The 20,535-nt window shown below is 44.2% G+C and overlaps 1 protein-coding gene across 1 annotated transcript in view; it reads right to left on the reverse strand.

The window, feature by feature from the left end:
- Window positions 1–20,535, reverse strand: part of LOC102298147 (extracellular sulfatase Sulf-2) — a gene marked incomplete in the record, with an annotated part of 41,667 nt that overhangs the window by 2,116 nt on the left and 19,016 nt on the right. Inside the window, 14 exon segments of the mRNA XM_042226413.1 lie at window positions 10–43; window positions 1,465–1,588; window positions 2,853–2,995; window positions 3,282–3,451; window positions 3,584–3,643; window positions 3,723–3,817; window positions 5,357–5,453; window positions 5,536–5,728; window positions 7,900–8,140; window positions 11,537–11,666; window positions 12,196–12,252; window positions 17,137–17,265; window positions 19,330–19,405; window positions 20,004–20,103. Of these exon segments, the coding sequence (XP_042082347.1) occupies window positions 10–43; window positions 1,465–1,588; window positions 2,853–2,995; window positions 3,282–3,451; window positions 3,584–3,643; window positions 3,723–3,817; window positions 5,357–5,453; window positions 5,536–5,728; window positions 7,900–8,140; window positions 11,537–11,666; window positions 12,196–12,252; window positions 17,137–17,265; window positions 19,330–19,405; window positions 20,004–20,103 (1,649 nt within the window).

The raw sequence follows: 20,535 nt of genomic DNA on the forward strand, positions 1-20,535 counted from the left end.
TGTGTGTACCTGTAGTCATGAAAGCTGCCATGTGCCCGCCCTCCTGCTGAAAAGACAGTTTGATTGGTTGATGAGCAAAGGCAAGGCCACTTGTGATGAGGTATTTTGTTGTCCCTGATCATCAAGTACAGCAGCATCATGTGATCACTCAACTTGACAAGGATCATCTGAACGCACACACAATGCAGTGTAGTGGTAAGACCACACACCTTTGGAGTGGGAGTTGCAAGTTCGATTCCCACCCAGTATCCAGTAAGGGTCCTAAAACTAAGCCCTGGAATGGCGAGGCTGCGTCTGCAGCCTGTGTGCAGCTCGGACACAAAGCATTTCTCTGTATGATTGTGTATGTGACGAATAATGTTGTTTGTTGTTGACTTGTCACAATGAGAAGCTGGAATTAAGTTAAGCGTTAAGTTGCTGCTGATGCTCACCTTTTTCAGTAACGGAGTGCCACAGGGCTCTAACTTTGGCTCATTGCTATTGACTATAAATGCATCTTTCCATCTCTTCTGATACAATTTTAAAAGCATCATCCTTTTCAGGGAGCCTATCCCAGGAGTCATGGGATAGGGATAGACTTGTCTAACATAGAGACAGACAACCATTTACACCTATGGGCAATTACCAAGTAACCTAATCCCACTAACTCCGAATTTCAGTGTGTAAGCAACTGTACATTGACAATAAAAGTTCAAATTCTAAGTCTAATTGAATGTCTTTGAACTTTTGGAGTAAGCCAGAGTGCCCGGAGAGAACATGCAAACTCCACATAGAAAGACCAAAGCCTGATGCTGGAATCGAACTCAGGACCTTCTTACTGTGAGGCAACAGTTCGAACCACCGTGCTTTTTAAAAATTTTAAAACCTGATTTTAAAACCTGTACCTTTATTTTAAATTTCAGAAAGTTCACATCTCGCTGGAACCCTGAACAGCTTAAAACCTTTGAGGCAGTGTTGCAGCCACTGGCTCTTAATTTGAATCCAGGCTAATTTTGTGGGAAGCACAGACACGCCTCCATGAATACTGGCTGAACAGGTCTGACGTACTCTGCACCTTTTTAAAAAGAACAAAGAACCCTGAAGCTGCTTTCTCTCGCAGAAAACTTCATTGCTGAGAAGATTTCTTATGTTCTCAAAGCTGCCTTAGCAACAACATCTCTATCCCCACGACAGTGAACCAGCATTAAAGTGAATTCAGCCATCAGTATAGCAGAGCACAGGCTCTGAGGCTGCTGAGGGAACAAATGCTGTTCATTCACATCTGCAGGTGGAAATATGCAAATGCATAAAGCTGCTGTCTGAATTGCAGAAGTACAGCAGCTCCAACTGAGCGTTGGAGTTAAAGTTGACAGTCTTCATATTTTTGAGGAAGAATAGTGAAACAGTTCCAGAGTAATAAAAACTGTGCTGTTTAGCAGCAGCTATATGAATGACGTTTGTCCAAGGTGTGTGTGTTTGTCTTACCTGGTTCCACTGAGCGCGTGCGAGGATTACACTGTTTGTGTCCCTTGCACCCTCTGAGCTCCATCAGCTGCACGTGGAGCTGATTGAGAACCGTCCGATCTAAAGAGCTGACAGCATTTATCAGCTGGAAACAGAAATGAGGAGACAAAGAGAGAGGCGGTAGTTTGTGTGGTTTGTGTTCAGGTAAATTAGATGAGGTGTATCAGCCCAACAGCCGTGGGGCCTCAGGAACTCCACATTTCTGCTGTCATGCAAGTTTCTTGGACGTGTGCATTGTGAGTGTGACGGTCGGGCTGAATGTGTGTCATTTATAAATGAAAGAAATATGCAAACCTGTAGAAACATCCTGTCTCAGGGAAACACTGAAAAACTAGTTTACACATTTTTACTTCTGGGCTGGACGACTGTAATTTGTTATTATCAGGATTTCCTAAAAGCTCCCTGAAAAACCTTCAGTCTTAAATAATCAGGCCCCATCTTATCTTAATGACCTTGTAGTACCATATCACCCTATCAGAGCACTTCGCTCTCGCTCTGCAGGCCTACTTGTTGTTCCTAGAGTATTTAAAAGTAGAATGGGAGGCAGAGCCTTCAGTTTTCAGGCCCCTCTTCTGTGGAACCAGCTTCCAGTTTGGATTCAGGAGACAGACACTATCTCTACTTTCAAGATTAGGCTTCAAACTTTCCTTTTTGCTAAAGCATATAGTTAGGGCTGGACCAGGTGACCCTGAATCCTCCCTTAGTTATGCTGCAATAGATGTAGGCTGCCGGGGATTCCCATGATGCACTGGGTGCTTCTTCTTCACTCACTCTGTGTTTATTCACCTCTCTGCATTTAATCATTAGTTATTATTCATCCCTGACTTCTTCCACAGTGTGTTTTTGTCCCGTCTTTCTCTCCTGACCCCAATCTGGTTGTGGCAGATGGCCTTCCCAGGAGGTTTCCTGTTAAAGGGACGTTTTTCCTTCCCACTGTTGCCAAAGCGCTTGTTCACAGGGGGTTACTTTACAATATAAAGCGCCTTGAGGCAACTGTTGTTGTGATTTGGTGATTTGTGTATTTTCATTTTCTTTATATCACTGACTTATATTAGAACTAGACAGCACTACAGGGAAACAATATTTCAGGATACTGTATGTGTATATAGTTTTTTATATTCTTGAGTCTTGATTTAATTTAATTCAGTGGTATCCAGATGTAGTTTCCTGCTGCAGACACAAGTTGACTTTTAGACCCCCCCTCCCTTTCACAGACCTGCTTGAGGGTTAAAGCCACAATGAGGTTAGAGTTTGGGACTTTGGGAAGCATTTATGTCATGGGAAGCATGTCAGCGAGCTAACGCAGGAAAACAACACCTTTAAGCTAAAATCAGAAAACTGCTCTGTACCTGGTACGGGTCTGTGTTGAGGTCAAAGTACTCCAGGAAGCCAGTCGCAAACTCACAGAACAGGAAGTTGTGGGACTCGTTGATGGTCCTCAGACACCAGTACGTGTTGTTGTTGGCACTGGTGCAGGCGCAGAATGAACCCACTGCAACACACACACCAACACAAACACACACATATTCATTAACAATATTTTTATTGCTGTGCTGGTTAAACCTGAAGAACGAGGACATTTTTAGAAAGTGTGGTTCTCGGTTTGGGACAGCACTTTGATGGCGTTATTTATAAGCACAGCTCAAACACAGATCACAGCAAACTCTTTTAGTGGCTGCAACAACAACGATCGAAAGCTCAAACACGGGGAAGGAGATCGTGATGTTGAAACGCTCAGGGTTGTGATGATCATCACAAAGTAAAGCAGTGGCTCTTACACGTCCAGAACGGCGCCGTGTGCCAGTGCTGGTTGTCATGAGTGAAGCAGGTGAGTCCTGGCATTGAACACGTGTCATTGTTTCTGATTCTCTTGATCATCTTCCTCATCTTCTTCCTCCTCTTCTGCTCCTTTAGAAGCCACGCCTTCTTGTCCCGAGCCCCGGCCTTCCTGCTCACACACACGCGCGCACACACACACACACACACACACGCACGCACAGATAAAGCTTGTAGGATGTAGCTGCCCAGGGCCATTTATGTAAAAACACAGCGTGCTGGCTTATCGCCACAATGGTCTCACCTGAACGGATGCAGACTCCCTCCTCTGTACCTCAGTTTGTTCTTCAGTTTGGATTTGTACCTGAGAAACACAAACGTCACATCGCGTTTAATCACATGCATGAATCTAAAACTGTGGCGTGCACTTTTCTGCTACTTACAGATATTTACTGCAGTCACACTCCTGGGGGCGGGCCTTCTTCAGGTGACCTCTGACCTCTCTCAGGTTCTTTATCTTCGTCTGCAGAGTCTCAATCTGAGAGAAAGTATCATTCAGAGCCACTAATAATATTCTGCAGAACCTTAAACTTACTTCACTTCTGCGGCGTCGGGTGTGAGCTGGGATTTTCAGAGCGACATCCCAAACTTTTTAAAACAAGCGTCACTGCTGTAAGTCTTTTTCACTCTCTAACTTACTGTTTTGATTGGCTGGGTGAGCACGACTGGTTGCCTAGATGCTGCAGATCTTGTTAGCTGGATGAACCAATTAGTCCTATTTCATTCATTTACAACTCCCAGGTTTACCTGACAGGTGTACCGTGTTGTGCACACCTGACAGGAGCCGGGGCTGCAGTCCAGCAGACAGCAGCATCCCGGTCTGTAGCAGGAAGTTGTAAACCAATGAGGTGGAGAGAGAGAGGAACCCGGCAGACTCAGTTATCTGTCACAGAATCATTCACCCGGAACAGCGGGCAGCTACAGTCTGCACAGACAAGGAAACGCTAACCTGCCAGGAGGCAGGGCTGCTAATGTTATCCACACTCTGCACATCCCAGCACCTAGAATAGGATCAGATCAATGAACAGTGTAATCACTGGTGTAATCACTGCGATCACTGACTTTTAAATGTGCCCTGTGTTTAACCTTTCCCATTAAATTGTGCTTAATTTGGACTGTTTTCTTACTTTTATACATAACGACTAATTTGATTTATTATTCTGCTGCTTTATAAACCGACTCCACGACACTTGCCTCGCACATGCACAACCCCAGGGTTTTGTTAGGTCGGGCGTACGCTGCAAAATCTGTGCCTGATCAAACATGCAGATGGATCGTGGGGAAGCGGAGCGCCTCAAGCACTTTATGAACATCCTCCCTCCACCTTTCAGAAAAAGCTGAGTCAGGAGCTTCAAAGCTCGAGGACAGTTCAGTTTAAAGGGACAAGAGCGCACTGACTGATTCAACATTTCAGCACTACTGTGTCTGCATGTGACTGTGGGACGTTATTTCAGGTGGAAATATCACGAAATAAACCAGAGCTTCAGGGGGTAATTCACAAAAAACCTTTAAGCAGGAGACTAGGGTTTAGGTACCAGCACCACCTTTGGAGAAGGTCAAGTTTAGATTAAATTAAAGCCTTTAAAAAAGTTGTTTTAAAATCTGTTCATAGTCACTAAAGTTGTGAAGTGTTTTGGTTGTTGGCAGCTTAGTTTGTTGAACCCGGAAGTCACAAGCGAGTGATGGATCTCACCGTGAAGCAGTGATAGTGACCTGTCAATCACGAGGTAGGGCGGGCCTAAAATGTGCCTTCCTTTATGTTTTTGACTCTAACAGGTCCAAAATCTTCAGAACCAACAGGTTAGAAATGATAAGACTTAAAAAGAAAGAAAGCAAAACCATCAGCAAAGTGTTTCCTCAGGTCAGAGATCAAATACAGAAGAGAAGAGGCCGTCAGACAGAATGCTCCTTTAATGCGCTTCATGTCCACCTCACATACAGTTTGTGGTCACAACAGTGCAGAGACGCTAACTCGTACTGCTGTGTGGCTTTTACAGAAACGTGAGAAGGCCGTTACCTCGTGGTCGATATGCAGCTTGTGGTCCTTCCAGGCCTGCAGGGACTGATACACTCCCGTGTCACACTTCACTGTTGCATTAGACAGGATGGAACATCTGCAGGAAAACAGATTTAATATCAGTCGTATTTGGTTAAAGAGCATCATATCATAACACGAAAAAAAGAAGCATTACTGACCGCTGAGTGACTTTGACAGAGTTGGGTGTGACCACGGCGTTGGGATCTCCTCCCATCCCGCTAAACTCGTCCTCAGACTCGTCTCTCATTGGCTGATCCCAGCCTGCCAGGCTCTGGTTTCCAGGGTAATTGTTCGTCATGGAGAGAGAGCGGCTGTAACGGTTCCTGGAGTAATTCTTCAGGGCTTTGAACTCTGACAGACAAACACAATTAAGCTCATCACCTCAGCGAATATCACCACTGAGAAGAATAAGAAGTTTATCATCACACTGCTCTTGCCCTACACAATAAAATCCACTTCCTGCAGTCTCTAAGTACACGTTTACATGCCTCAGTGTTACAGTAATGGCTAAACTAAAGCTCATCATTGACGGAGAACCTCAAATATCTGCATCTCTACCACCATAAGGGTGATGCAGTGCTGTCCTCAGACATTAGAGGTCAGCATCACACCACAAAGTGGAAGCTGCGGCCTGAGAACAACAGCTCTGAAACAGGAGAAACCAGGTTATCTCTCCTGGAAAAATCTAAAAACATCTTCGCTCACAGCCTCTTCACAAGAAAGAAAGGGAAATAGAAAAGTCATTAAAGGAAAGGTTGGAAGCTCTGGTGGCAAGCTGTTGGAAACTGACCTCAAAATAAATTAACTTCTTTATTCGTTACACGGACTTAAGAGTCGATCCTGTTCCTGCTTCAATTTAAGGAATTAAGAAGGGACATTTTACCACGTGTGCTTGCATGCACATGGTAAACAAACCCAGCCTCGTGCACAACAGTCACTGCTCCGAGTGGTGCTGTGAAAAACAGCTGCAGGACTTTCCCAGTTAAATCTACGCTCTAATGTGACATCTGAACAAGTCTGACAAATGGATTATTTAAACATGTGGGCCTCCAACCACAGAGTTCAAAGTAGCAATCCATCAGACACAGGATCAGCCAAACACACTGCTGAACTCAGAGATAAAGATCCAAAGCATGACAAGAGTGTGCACTCCTCTACGACCGCATTGAGCCGCCTCAAACCTGCCATCAAACGTGTCATCCTGGCGAGATGAGTTTGTCAATCAGAGGAGTGAAAGAGATCTAAAGCTGACACGTCTGAGGAGTTTATGCACCGTCTTTCTCTCTGAGCACATACAGCAATGCTCGTATCATCTCATATGAACCGCGGCTCCTGTTTCATGACAAACTTATTACCACAAAGCAGCGACAGCTACGCTGAAAAAAAACCAAAAGTTTAAAATCATCAGCAATCAGCAGCTGGAAAATTAAAAACCGCAAATAAGTGTCATGCAAAAACATTTTTGTACTATTTTCCAAAAGCTCTGACATTTCTTTGGTGAGAGGTTCGTCTGTTTATGAGTATGACCGGCACTAATGTGTCATATCTGCAGGAGTTTGTCAGACTTGGTCACAGTGATGATTCCAACGTGTCGGTGTGTAGGTGCTCGTTTGAATTATTAATCGTTGGGATTAAAACATCTGCGTACACCAGTCATCCACAACAATGAAACCACTGTAAAGTCAGTAACAACAATCATCTTGTCCTGGCACTCTTTTAAACGCATCATCCAAACGTATCCGATCATCTCTTCGCATCCTGCAGACGCCGCGAGCAGCATGATGACACAAACCCCGCCACACTGCAAAAAACTGATCGCAACAGCTTGAGAAGCACAAAATCTCCAAATCACAGCCCAATCGAGGCCAAGCAGGACGTTCTGGAACAAGTCCGCGACATCCGCACACCGACAGGTCAGAATTGCTCCAGCAGCACACATCGGAAGCCAAAAACTGTCATTCAGAAACCAAGTCAATGCCTACAGACTCCCATTTAAAACGAGCAAATTTACAGCATTAAAAAAAACGTGTTTACAGACGGGAACAAAAAGGTTTGGACCACCATGGACAGTTTGGTGGTCCAAACTGAGGACAGGTTGTTTCTTATAAACTATCCACTTGGATACAACTCGGGTTTAAAATTCAAACCATTCAAAGAAGTTTATGCTTCAGTTTTGTGATTTAGCTAAAAACCTCATTCTAGCGTCGTGATCGGATCCAAAAAACAATCTGGAAGCAGCCAAAACGTGAACATGAAGATGATGATAATCATGAACAGTGCTTAATTCAAATAAAGCAGGATTTTAGTCAGCTGACCTTTAACCTGTTTAGGCTTTTAAGGGATTTATGGATGAAACTTAATAAAGGAATCAGAGAATTCCAGAAAAGCTGCTAAACTGCTCACACGTGGCGCTCAACAGTTTTCCATTTTAAACCCAACACAAAATTATTTTTTCACGAGGCAAACTGCGCATGCCTAATAATCACTGCTGCCCCCTGGTGGACTGAAGCGTTAACACTCACTCTTTTTGGAGAAGAAAGGCTTCTTGTTGAACGGCTTCATCATGGAGGGTCGAAGGTTCAGAGGTCGCAGGTCACGGAAATCGCAGTCGCAGGCACCAGAATTTGGAAGGTACAGTTGAGACTTGATGCTGATTGGACGCTGACGGCCAATCACACCCCTCTGGAAGCTTGTGGCCCCTCCTTCATTCTTACATTTGAAGAGCCGTAGCTTCCCCGTGGCGTCCTCCACACACTGCCACTTCTGCACACACAAAATCGAGCGCGAGGAATTATTTTTAACAGTTCAGAGGAGCCGGTTTAGTTTTCCCAACATCAAATGTTAGTATACAAAAGCTCCATAAATAAAATATAAATAAATAATTTAACGCGAATATTGAAAGCTGGAAGTTAAAAGGGAAACGGCATCCTGATAATCATATAAGGATTATCTTCAGGCAGGATGTGATGTCACATATACAACAACTTACAAAAGATGCAACAAAAGTTCACGAATCACAAAATTAAACAGAAAAATATTTGTTTCCCTCAGAATTCATTTAAAACAACACGCACGCTTAACAAAAGGCCTTGTTTGGTCGGTGTAGCGCCGTAATCACACTGAGCATCTGACTGCTGCTGGTCTCGGATGTCAGGCTTTGATTTGTTCAGGTCGATGAAATTTTGGATTGAGGCTAAAGATCCTCACGTACATCGGGCCATGAACAGCCGATGTGAAACAGCAAAATCTCCAGACGCTTACGAGCAGCAGCTCTACTCAGAGCTCCTCAGTCAGTCTGTAGGGAGAATGTCCACAAGTCTCCAAGCAGAGGCTCGTTTCAGCTCTTTGACTCACAGCAGATAAATCAGACGCTTTGCCCGACAGCAGAGTTCCACCTTATACTCATTACTGCACAAGGCCTCGTACTCCATCCTGTCCATGTGACTGAAAAAGACCCTGAAATACTTCTGTGGTCGGGCCGTCAACTCTCAGCAGTGATGTTCTATTATTGACTATTGATCACTGATTGGCTGATTATCCTAATCTTATATTAAATAAGGTGACATGCACGTGAGCTTGTTTTAAACCGCTGATTACGGTGATACTCCAGGGGTAGCATGCAGCGACACCCGAGCTTCAACACGCCAGACTTGCACTGAGTGGCGTTCGTAGGTTTGAAACATGAGTGGGTTCCTTTCACACATCATCCCAAGGTAAACGCTGATTACACAATGTTTCTAGGACAAATCACACTGGCTCCTTGACTGCACTCTGCCACCGGCTACAAAATCCTCGATTGCTGTTGTGGAACCAAAAAGAACAAAAGAACAATGGTTCCGTTTTCTCCGACAGCTCCTGCAGGATCCTGATAGAAGCTATGAAAAGAGTCACTTTACTAAAGGAGGTGAAGAAGAGGCAGAGTGCCTCTGAAAACGAGAGGGAACCTTGGACAGGTGTTTGCACGATGAGAGAAGAGAGCTTCAGGACTTGTGAGGGTTCGAAACATTCACGTGGATTTGCTTTGATCAGCACGAACCAAACCTGCTGGGCTTTGAGTGAAGGGGGGTGAGGTAGGAAAGGCGAGGCTGGGAAGAGGCCGTCTATTGCCTCGTAAACACGTACGATACATTCAGAGTCTTCTTTTGCTTTCAGCGTCGGCTGCATCGTGACTCTGTAGTTGTTCATTAGAAGATTAGCATGACCCGAATGAATTGCGACTGTTGCCCTGAGTCACTCACGCTTATTAAAGAGCGACAAATGCCTGAATTATTAAGTACACACACATATATGCAGTTTTCTTGGGGCTGTTTATCACAGCAACCCAGCAGCCGGCAGACTCTGTTGCTAAGAGACTAATCAACTTGCTAAAGGGATTTTTCGACAAGTGTAATTAACCTCAAACAAGCGTGAACACAAACACACAGTGACACAGCTCTAAATGTCTGGCAGAAAAGTTTCTGTTGTGCTGTCGCATCTCGATTCTCTCCACGTCTCTTTGATGCTGCAGCATTCAGCGAGTCCATTGTGTTCTGGTCGTTCCAGTCGTTACTGCAGTTATTGTATGTGTCTGGTTTACAGAGATGACATCTGGTTTTTCATCTCTGTGACACAAGTCTACCCTGCTTCTTTCAAGTCTCTGTTTATTGGAGCGGTAGCCATCCCAGCTTTCCCGTCTTTATTCCAAAAACAGCTTGTTACCGAAGACTGCACAGACCAAAGAAAAACTGAATCGGAAAGAGTGCAAACTTTATAGCCTGCATGTTCTGTCAAAGCGAAGCAGCAATAATGAGCAATAAGACTGTGATTGAAGCCACAGGATCAGGAGTGAACGACGGGATCGTAGCAGTAAAACGATGAGACTGGCAGAGGAGGAGCAGTTAGGAGCACAGCGAAATTAAACATATGGGATTCGGATTTCTGGAAATTATGGAGTTGAGAGTAAATAGCATCTGGATGAAGTGATTAGACGAGGATTAAACAGGGATTAAGAGTAAATCAGTTCAATTGTGAACAAAATGATGGAATCAGGAAGAAATAACTGGATGGAGAAATGTAGCGTCTCGAGTGAGGAACGAAACGATGAAGTCACAACTCAAATAACGAGATGAAGACTAAAATAAAGTGGTAAGGTGTGCTGTAAACAAACAACAGGATCAGGAGAGACCCAGCAGAACATTATTCTGGAGTAAAATAAGAAATAGCAAATAGGAGTGTGCAGAACAAAGCAACGAGATCTTGAATGAAGCAATTTACCAAAGAGGAACATTTACTGGATTATGACTGAGGAATGGAGTGAATGTGATAATGTGATGTGAATGAAATAATAATAAAAACGAGTAGAATCAGGAATAAATCTCAGATTCAGAAGTTAGAAATGGGATGTGAGGATATTGGGAAAATAATAAGGTTTGAAAGAATGATTTAATTGGATTGGGAGCAGAACGGAGCACAGAATAGGATTCTGGAGTAAGGAAAAGGATAAGAGTCATTTAAAAGAGTGATAATGGGACCAGGAACGGGTTACCAGAAGGAAGTTTAGAGAAAAAGCATTTTAGTGGAAGGAAAGGGAACGCTCCAAACCTGCTTCTGATCTAAAGTGTGGTGTGTGCAGCAAAGGGTTGGAATAAAGTACTGCAATCAGAATGAAGTAATGGGATCAAAAGTACAGTCAAGTAAGTTCAATGGAGCCAAATTAATAGGAATACTGATAATTTTATGAGTGAATTTGATTAATTTGGTGAACGGAGTGAAATAAGGTTTCTGGAGAAAATAGAAAATTAGGAACGTATTCTGGAGTAAAGTTAAGACTGGAGGTAAGGTGATGCAATCAGGGACACGTAATGAGATCAGGAGTGAAGTCAGTGGATGCAAACTCAGAGAATTCTGAGTGGTTTCATGGACGGCTACGCAGTGAAACTCATATGACTGACTCAGGAAAAATAAGGTATTCCAGAGTAAAAGAGAGGAATAAGATTATGCATTGAGGAATAAGCAGCTAGATCAAAAGTACAATAATAACATCAGGAGTGAAGTCATTGGATTCAGGAGATTATAAAAAAATCTGGCTATTGCAGTACAAGGATGGAGAAGGAACGTGATACCTTTGGGAGAAGTAGGATCAGGAGTCGAGGAGTAAATGAATCAGAAGTCTTACTGTACCTGTCCCGTCTGCTGGCAGGGCGTCTGGTACTCGGCTCTCTGACAGAGGTCTTTCACTCGTTGGCGTTTGGGCAGGAAGTTCTCCTCCTGCGATACTTCCTTACCTTCGACGACCTGGTGGAGCAGCTTCCTGTAAAAACACAAGCAGGGAGGAAATCTGCATGTTCAATGAATTCATGATTCAAAGTTAATAAAAGTTTATTTTGGCATTTTTTATTTATGCATTTCTTCTGTCTGAATCAAGAAAGCTGCTTTTTTCTGTGTAAATGCTTCGGTGGCCTCGAGCGTGGGGGTCGATGCCACGGAGACGAAGCCAGCGAGCGACTCACTCGAGAGTTCTTTACAAACTTTTAAAAGTTAACCTTTAGCCCTCCGTTAGAAGAACATTTGACTGAATCAAAGCTCAATGATGTGTTTAAGCTGTGATTAATATCTGTCTCAGAGTTATTATGAGTTTTTACTAATTAACCAAATATCATCAGGCAGATCTGCTTCCACCGGGTGGACGACACCAGCTGCACGTCCATGACTCAGGACAGTAGTTCTGGCTGCCATGTTTTCCCAGCAGTGAGAGCAGCTGCTGTGTTACACTCTGCACTGAACGTAGACTGTTATGTGTTATATTTTCCCGAGCAGCAGCAGTGATGTGTCGTCTTTACCCTCTCTCCACCAGGAACGAGTCTCTCCACACCTTCGGCTTCTTGTTCACTTGAAACCTGAAGAAGAGGATGAAAACAGCGAGAATCAGAATTCCTGCACTTCTCCTGCTATTTTTAACCCACAACCAACACTGTCGCACCCTCCGCCCGCCTTCACCTCACCTCACCTTCTTCTTTTTTCACATCGACTCCATTAAGCACGACTGCCTTTACTGAAGCGGCGTCTGAACGAGCTGCTAAATGTGCATCGCCGCTTCATTTTACACCCCTAAACTTCGGGCTGGAGCTCCTCTCGCTGCCACGTCAGGAGCAGCGAGTTCATTTCAGTTCAACATTACACACATTTATATAATACTCATACCGTCCCCTCATTAAGCGCGTGACTCCATCTGGTTTCTATTCTGGGATGTTTGTAACGTTAACTTTCAGGAACAACATTTTGATTTTCCTCCTACACTTAAAAGAACAACAGTCACCGCAGTGGAAACGACTGCAGGACTTTTTCCAGTTGTTTGATTCACAGAATAAACAGCACAGAAAGACACAAACATGATAATGAGGCTGCGACGAGGATTTACACACAAAGGCGGCGGAAAATGTTGCTGCTCGATGTAAAAGCTTGTCTCCAAAGTTTGAAACACACCGAAGAAGGACTCATTTAAGTTTCCAATATGACAGCCATCAGCGCAGCAAACAACGAAATATTTGGATTTTTTTAGTTTTACCTTTAACATCCAAACCAGTTGCCAGCACAGCGCTTAGGTTTAGGGTTGGGTTGAACTTTAGCCACAAGCTGGGAGATGCTAAACACACCCTGGCCAAACGGAGCTCATAAGATTTTTGTTTCTTATGTGAAAACATGTAGAAAGTCTGTAAAAAGTCAGAGAATTAAATCTAAGTGCAACTATTAAGAAGCTGCTGGTGACCTGAAGGACAGCACCGTTATCCACCGATTCTCTGCTGTTCACAACGGTTTCACAGCGAGGTGTTCACAACAAAATCCCTCCGGCCTGTTCTGTGTCTGCTCCGGGCAGAGTCGGGCACGTTCAGAAGCATTGTTGTCAAATGCCCAACATCCTTATTTTAAACTCTTTTTATCATTTAGTTTCTTTTTATACGTGAAAAACACAGCATAACACTGATCCTGGTGTTAGCTCAGGCAGACCATGAAGGCCAACTCAGCTGTGGCAAATCAGCTGACCTCGGTGTCAGCCCACATCAGCTGATGGCTCTGCTAATACCCTTTAAAGCATCTAATTGGCTGTCTTATACAGGGCACGCTATTTAAGCGGCTTGTGGAGGCGGGTTGTGGTTTCTGGGCGCAGTCGCAGGAAGGAGAGGTAGAGCAGTGTGTCTGATGAGGAGGGTGGGACACCTGCTGGGGACGTCTAATTAACCCCTCCCCCGACAGCATGTAGATTGTAGCAGATGAGAGACACGAGATGCTCAGCGGTGAGTCTGAGAGCCGGTGCAGCACAGCCGGCCACAGAGAGTCAGAGACTGTGTGAAAAGTAATGTTTGAATAAAACTGTGAAAGGGAGATTTGCTGCCCAACGTTACTGTGGAGAACTCGCAGCAGCAGCCGGTGCTTTAACCTGCTCACAGTGACTGCACATCTGCAAGCCGCTCTGCAACCATACCCACGCCTCCTTTTTCACGCTGCATCTGTGACTGTCATAACAGCTGCTGATGTCTGCTCACATGTGCTGGATGTCTTTCTGTTGCCTCTTCCTGCCTGCAGATTTCAGCAGTAAAGGATCCAGAGCAGACCCATTTCACCAAATGCACCCTCATTATCAGGGGGCTGTCTTCTTGCTGGCTCTGCAGTGCAGCTGTCGATACTGTCATTGCCATTTTAGCAGACCGTGATAGACTGGTGTTCGACTTCTGCTTATCTATGAGTCTGAACTGGCTAAGCAGAAGGAGATGGATTGATGGAAAACATCAAACGCCTTTTCACTACACTGGTATTGTTTGAAATATGTTTAACAAGCAAACAGATGAAGTCCAGGTTGCAATAAACTGGCACAAATAAAAATAGAATTATGATCATTTTTGGTCAACTGTATATGAAACCATATTTATTCATGACCTAGAATCATAACACACGAGTTACACTTGTGTTTTTAGGTGTGAAGACAGGCGCACACTGGATTTCTGACCACAGCGAAACAGTCAAACGTGGAAGACTAAACTATCTGTAAATGTCTGCGCAGTGTCTGTTCTCATGTTTGTAGCACAACAGGACCCTCTTTCTTTATTTGTTGGCTGTAAACTGCTATCAGTCACTGTTTTGTCCTGTGCTGCTGAAAATCTGGCTCCTCCTGAAAAACACCAAGAATCTATAATCATGTGCTTGTTGTGAGCTGTTAGCTGCTGCAAGACGAGTCTGGTTTAATTCTCCTAACTGCAAAGAGCAGACTGTTCTGGGACAATCTGTACAGAATCAGTCCATTATTCTGAATAAACTCTCGGTAATCAGTCTTTCAGCTACTGTTGGTGTTTCCTCTGCACCTCACAGATAATAAAAAGGGAACAGCTGCTGTAAAGTTCGTCTCAGCACAGAATGTAAGGACTCTATTCAAATGTTCAGACAGATATCCTCAGAGGCTTCGGTGTGCTGCAGAACTGAGAGTACAGCTAAAAATGCTACGTTTCAGGTTTAAAGACACATATCTGGTTTGATTTAAATTCAACAACGTGAAAAACACAAAGATACGGCTGCATCACAACATGTTTAACCAGAAAAAAGACAAACAGCATTTCTGCTTGTACGGACAACGTTTTAGAAGACTTTAATTTCTGAACTATTGTTCTCATCCAGCTGCAACATCCCCCAAAGTCTCTGACCTGACATGGACCTCAAAAACCTTCACTACTCGAACCCTCGTGAACCTGTGCAATCTACTGAAACTCAGGTTTATCCCTCCCTCCATCCATCCATCCATCCCTCTCCTAACATCCATCCATCCGTCCTCCATCTAAACTCCTCCCTTCCCTCCTCCCTCCCTCCCTCACTCACTCCTCCCTCCACCATCCCCTCCCTCCTCCATCCCTCCCTCACTCACTCCCTCGCCTCCCCATCATCCATCATCCCATCCCTCCAATCCCCCCTCCCTCCCTCCATCCATCCCTTCCCTTCTCACCTCCCTCCCTCCCTCCCTCCCTCCCTCCCTCCCTCCTCCCCACCCACTCCCTCACTCTTTCCTTCCTCTCTCCCTCCATGCCATCCCCTCCGTCCATCTGTCTGTCCATCCTTCCACCCATCCATCCATCTCTGTCCCTCCATCCATCCATCATCCATCCATTCATCTGTCTGTCCCTCCATCCCTTCCTCCGTCGTCCACTTCCATCCATCCATCCCTCCCTCCATCCCTCTCCTCCTCCGTCCATCCATCCGTCAGTCCATCCATCCATCCGTCCATCCATCCATCCATCCATCCTCATGTCATCCATCCATCTCCTCCCATCCATTCACATCCACTCCATCTCCTCCCTCCATCCCTCCCCTCCCTCCATCCCCATCCTCCTCCCTCCACCTCCTCTCCTCTCCCATCCACCTCCTCGTCCATCCCATCCTCCATCCATCCGATCCATCCATCCTCCATCCCTGCATCCCTCCTTAGGGCTTCATTTAGCTCTAGGTCTGCAGAGACTTAATTACATTTTAGCTGCTCAGCTGATATCCGTCCACTAATTAAGCCAGACTAAATCATTCATCATTAGAGGTGATTGAGACTCTCACGCTGGTGTAGTTTATCTACTTTCCCTTGAACCTGGAAGTGGGAATTAAACTCCTTTGCGTGTGTGTCCAACACCAGCAGCTATATAACCTTCAAACCTTAGCAAGTGCACCTCACCCTCCCTCAGCTACCAACAGCGATGTATTGGTCACTGGCAATCACAGCGGGATAACAGGATGAAGTGACTGTGGAAAAGATCTCCCAACCACAGTAGGAAAAGAAAACTCAGTTTTAGAAGGAAGAGGCCACTCACAGAATAAGTCCAGTCACCTATAACTTACCTAATGAAGTCATTTACAATTGACTTGAGCACCAAATGGATTGTTTCCATTGACCTGACAGCATGTACAACTTATTATGAGCAACACCGAGTGAAGCGGTTCTCAGTGAAGACAAACAGATATAGTTTCATTAATTAAAAGCAGCTCCGATGTTTCCTACACAGATGGCCACGGTCCGTTTACCAATCAAATCTGACACATTCCTGTAGTTGGGGACTATTTTTACTGATGGATGAATCCACATTTGGTATCATGAGTCCTCACAGGAGGGTGTATGGAGATGAAATAATCACCAGTTTAGGTTATCGCCACTAAACCGCGACCCTGTGTGCAAAATCCTTTCGTCTCAGCTCGGCGGGTTTGACAGCCCCCCGAAACGCTTTCCTGTTTGTTCCGACCTCCTGACCTTTATGTTTGCCTTTGTTGACGCTCTGATCATTATAAATATTAATAGAATATTTCTCTCGCTCCAGGCGAACCAGATGGCTCTTTGTGCTGCCGAATAGCGGCGCAACCAGGAGTTTAAATGAGGTCGTTACAGTTGAGAGACGCCCTGCTGCTCCAACGACTCTCTGCAGGAAGATGATTTACATACTGGTGATGTGTCTCTGTTCTCTGACCTCTGTTTTCAACAAGCAGCTGATTACCTCACTGTGAACTCTGAGAAATGAACTTCAATCTGTGTTTAATGGTTTGTGTGTTTAGGATGATTAATGGCATGAAAAAACTACTGTTTATTTATTCAGAAGCTCTTTGAGCGCTCAGATGGTTAAAGAGCATCTTAGCTGGGAAAACGGTGACGCAACAGTTCCTTCAGATGGTTACAAAACAAGGAAGTGAAATGCTTTAACAATCTGGCATTTAGGTGTATGTCTGTGTGTGTGTGTGTGTGTGTGTGTGTGTGTGTGTGCGCGTACCTGTTGGCAGGTTTGTCTGTGTCCAGCAGACTCATTATCGACTTTCCGTCCATATCTGGAGGCGTGTCGACGCCAGCGATGTCCAGGATGGTCGGAGCCAGATCGATGTTTAGGACCATGTGAGGGTTACTGACACAAACATGCAAACAGAGTATGAGCGCTTATTTTATTATATGTGTGCCTGTTTTAGCTTCATGTTGTCATAGCGAAATCCGAAAAAGAAACTGTTAATAAGACTTTAATAAATGTCTCCTTTTTACCAAAACAGGGCTTCAATTTTCATGTGACATTCATTAAATGTGACATGTGGCACAGATGCATCATACATGGTTTTATTGCAGCTGTGCACACACACACATACACACACACACACACGCACACACACACACACTTTCGTTTTGCTATCTTAGTGAGGACATCTCATTGACATAATGCTAGCTGCTTAAGCTAACCATCTAAAATCAGTGCCTAACCTTCAGCTTAAACCCAACCACAGCCTAAATGTAACTCTGACACTAAAACCACATTTTCATCCTCAAAATGCCTTCAAACTCGTGGGGACGGGCATTGTGTCCTCATGAGTGACTATTGGTCCCCACAAGCATGCCAATTTTTCTGTCCTCACAAAGATATCTAAACATGTACACACACACACAAAGTCAGATCTTCTTAAATTAACTCATTTATTTGACGAGCCCTCCTCCACCTATGCTACGCCTCTTTTACAAACTGTAGGTAACAACATTTCCTGAAAGACACAGGAGATAAGGGGCAAAAATTTGTTTTTTGTTATACCTCAAAACCTTTTAAGTGAAATCTTCCACCATGAAAACGGTGTTTGCTGCCACAGCAGAACACCAGAAGATTAAAAAAATACACATAATGGAAAATGTTAAAAAAGGACAAATTACTCGTCCCATCTTGCTTTGTACTGATATTTTAAAAGTGAATTGCTGAAGGCAAAACAGACCCGAGAGCTTCTACAGACTTCTGTTGGGCTTGGAGAGCAGGGGGGAAAGTTCACGGGGACATTTATTGTGAAGTATTGCAAACAAAGTGTTTTTTATCTCAATAACGTCTGCTCCGAAGAAGGGAAAGAAACTCTTGCCCTGAACCCGTGATCATCTCGTGGAACCGCTCTGACTGTGGTAATTCAATTTGACACACACAAACGCACACAGTAGCACACTCTGAAGAAAACAGTGCTGTCACATTTTTCATGGATACGATCTTTCTGCTGCTTCACGTCTCCACAGATTCTTTATATTTTTGGTTCTGAGATTTTTTAAAGCAGCCTGTACGCTCGTGGTGGAGACCAAAACCAGCAGGTTTTTGTACATGCTCCATCAGCTTCTCTTCCCTTGCATCCACCATGTGGTGCTGAGCACTGAGGGTTTGTTTGCTGCTCGAAACAGGAACAGGAATTTAAAAAAGGAACGACTCCAATGAAGCAGAGACGTTGCTGATAGCTGAGCCTTGTTGGTTAAGGCTTATTTTTCTTTTCTGTACATTTAATTGGGCTGCAAAAAACATGCATTTTAATTACTGATTGCATTATTATTTACTCAGTAAATTAATTAACTGCTTGGCCTAAAAGTACCCTGCAAAGTGCTTTTTTTAATCAACTGCCAACAACAGAGACCTGCAGGACCATCAATATATGTATTATTTGACGAGATGCTCTTTAAAAACAAATTGCTAGAATTGGATCATACAAGTCCGTGTGCTGGGACATGATGGCGTGCGCCACAGTTTGAGTGGCTGGTAATGATTCATTACCTGAAAATGACTGTTTGGTGTGTGGATGGAGAACCAGCTCTCATCACCAGATTTCTACCTGAATATCAGTCTGACAAAGAAGCTGATGCTTGCTTGTAAATGTGCACATGCAGGTGGTCAGGAAGGGTCCACAGGTGCATAGGAAGGTGACCTCGGGCCTCAGTGAGCCCCTGACATGCAGGTTGCATGGGGAAAATGTGAATTCCCTAACCAGCTGGCATGTGGGAAGTGGAGTCTGTGAAAATAGAGGGGGGTGCACTAAAACCCTTCTTGCGATTGCTGTGGTCGTGAGCAGGCGGCCACAGCTGTCCGTGTTTTATGGACTGAACAAAGTAACGTTTAAAGTTATTACTGAGTTCAGAGGATCGGCGGCGCCTTTGTGCAGTGAATTGTTGTTGAGGTGTGTGTGCTTACATGCTGCCCTGCTCCACGTTAGGTCCTCTGATGTAGAACGGGACTCTGATGTCAAACTCGTACGGCATAGATTTACCTGGAGACACACACACACACACACACACACACACACACACACACACACACACACACACACACACACACGGTATTAATGCTGTCATTTGTAGCTGAGGTGGTGACACTGAAGCTCGCACACACAGGTGTGTTTTGCTGTCACATTCTGACGTTATCTTCATGCTCAGCACAGTTTTCTGATGATCAAACACAAAACATTTGTTCCTTTAAACTCAAACATTTTATTATCTTGGATTCTTCAGATGTTCTTTACGTGCATCTGAAATTCTGTTTGCTGTTCAGCCCGTACTCACAAAGAGCGATTGTCCAATTTCCAGACTCTTAGAATTTGTGCTGTTTCGCTGTTTATTTTGTACATAATGCTGTTTCATCTGCTGGAGAAGGGTTCTTAAAATGAGTCTGGCACACATCTCACAGTGTTCCTCCCTGCACTGCAGCTGTTTTCCTACTAAAAAAAAAATCTAATCCTTTAAATCACAAATCAGGATGTTTCCAGATGATAATCAAGTTTAATCAGTTATAAAAATTATCACAAATTCTTTCTTCCATCGGCAGAAAAAGAATCAGGCAGACACAAGAACCTTATTCTCTGTTCGTACCTTTAACGAGGCCGAACTGGCCGATGTGGTAGCCGTGATCTGACGTGTAGATGATGTAGGTGTTTTCCAACTCGCCCGTCTCCACCAGCATGTTATACAGCTGAGAAACAAACAACACCATTTCAGTCTGTGGCTTAAAAAAACAGAGTGATTTTGCACACTGGTCATCTTTTATCTGTTCACACTTCCACCAAACTTGACTCACTTTTGTGAGTGTGGACGCTTCCTCTCTTTGCTCTTTAAATGCTTTGCTTCTTTTATTGATTTTTATGCTGATTTATTCCCTTTTTTCCTTATGAGCTTACCTGCGATAGCTTCTGGACACTCATAGATCATTAGGACTAAAGTGTTTTTAACAGAAACAGCAACATTTTTATAGTTACCATATCCTCAGTGCTCCGTGTTTCTGTGGCCTACACACAGCTGAAGCCTGATTACAGCATCTGGGCACCGAGCAGCCTCAATAGCCTGGAAAGGTGCTAACCGCTAGGCTAACTAGCAACAAGATGCCTTCCCTCTCCACAGATGACTA

This window comes from Haplochromis burtoni, unplaced genomic scaffold (genome assembly GCF_018398535.1).
Source record: "Haplochromis burtoni strain Fernald_Lab_line unplaced genomic scaffold, NCSU_Asbu1 Contig_211, whole genome shotgun sequence".
In the NCBI taxonomy this organism is placed as follows: Eukaryota; Metazoa; Chordata; class Actinopteri; order Cichliformes; family Cichlidae; genus Haplochromis; species Haplochromis burtoni.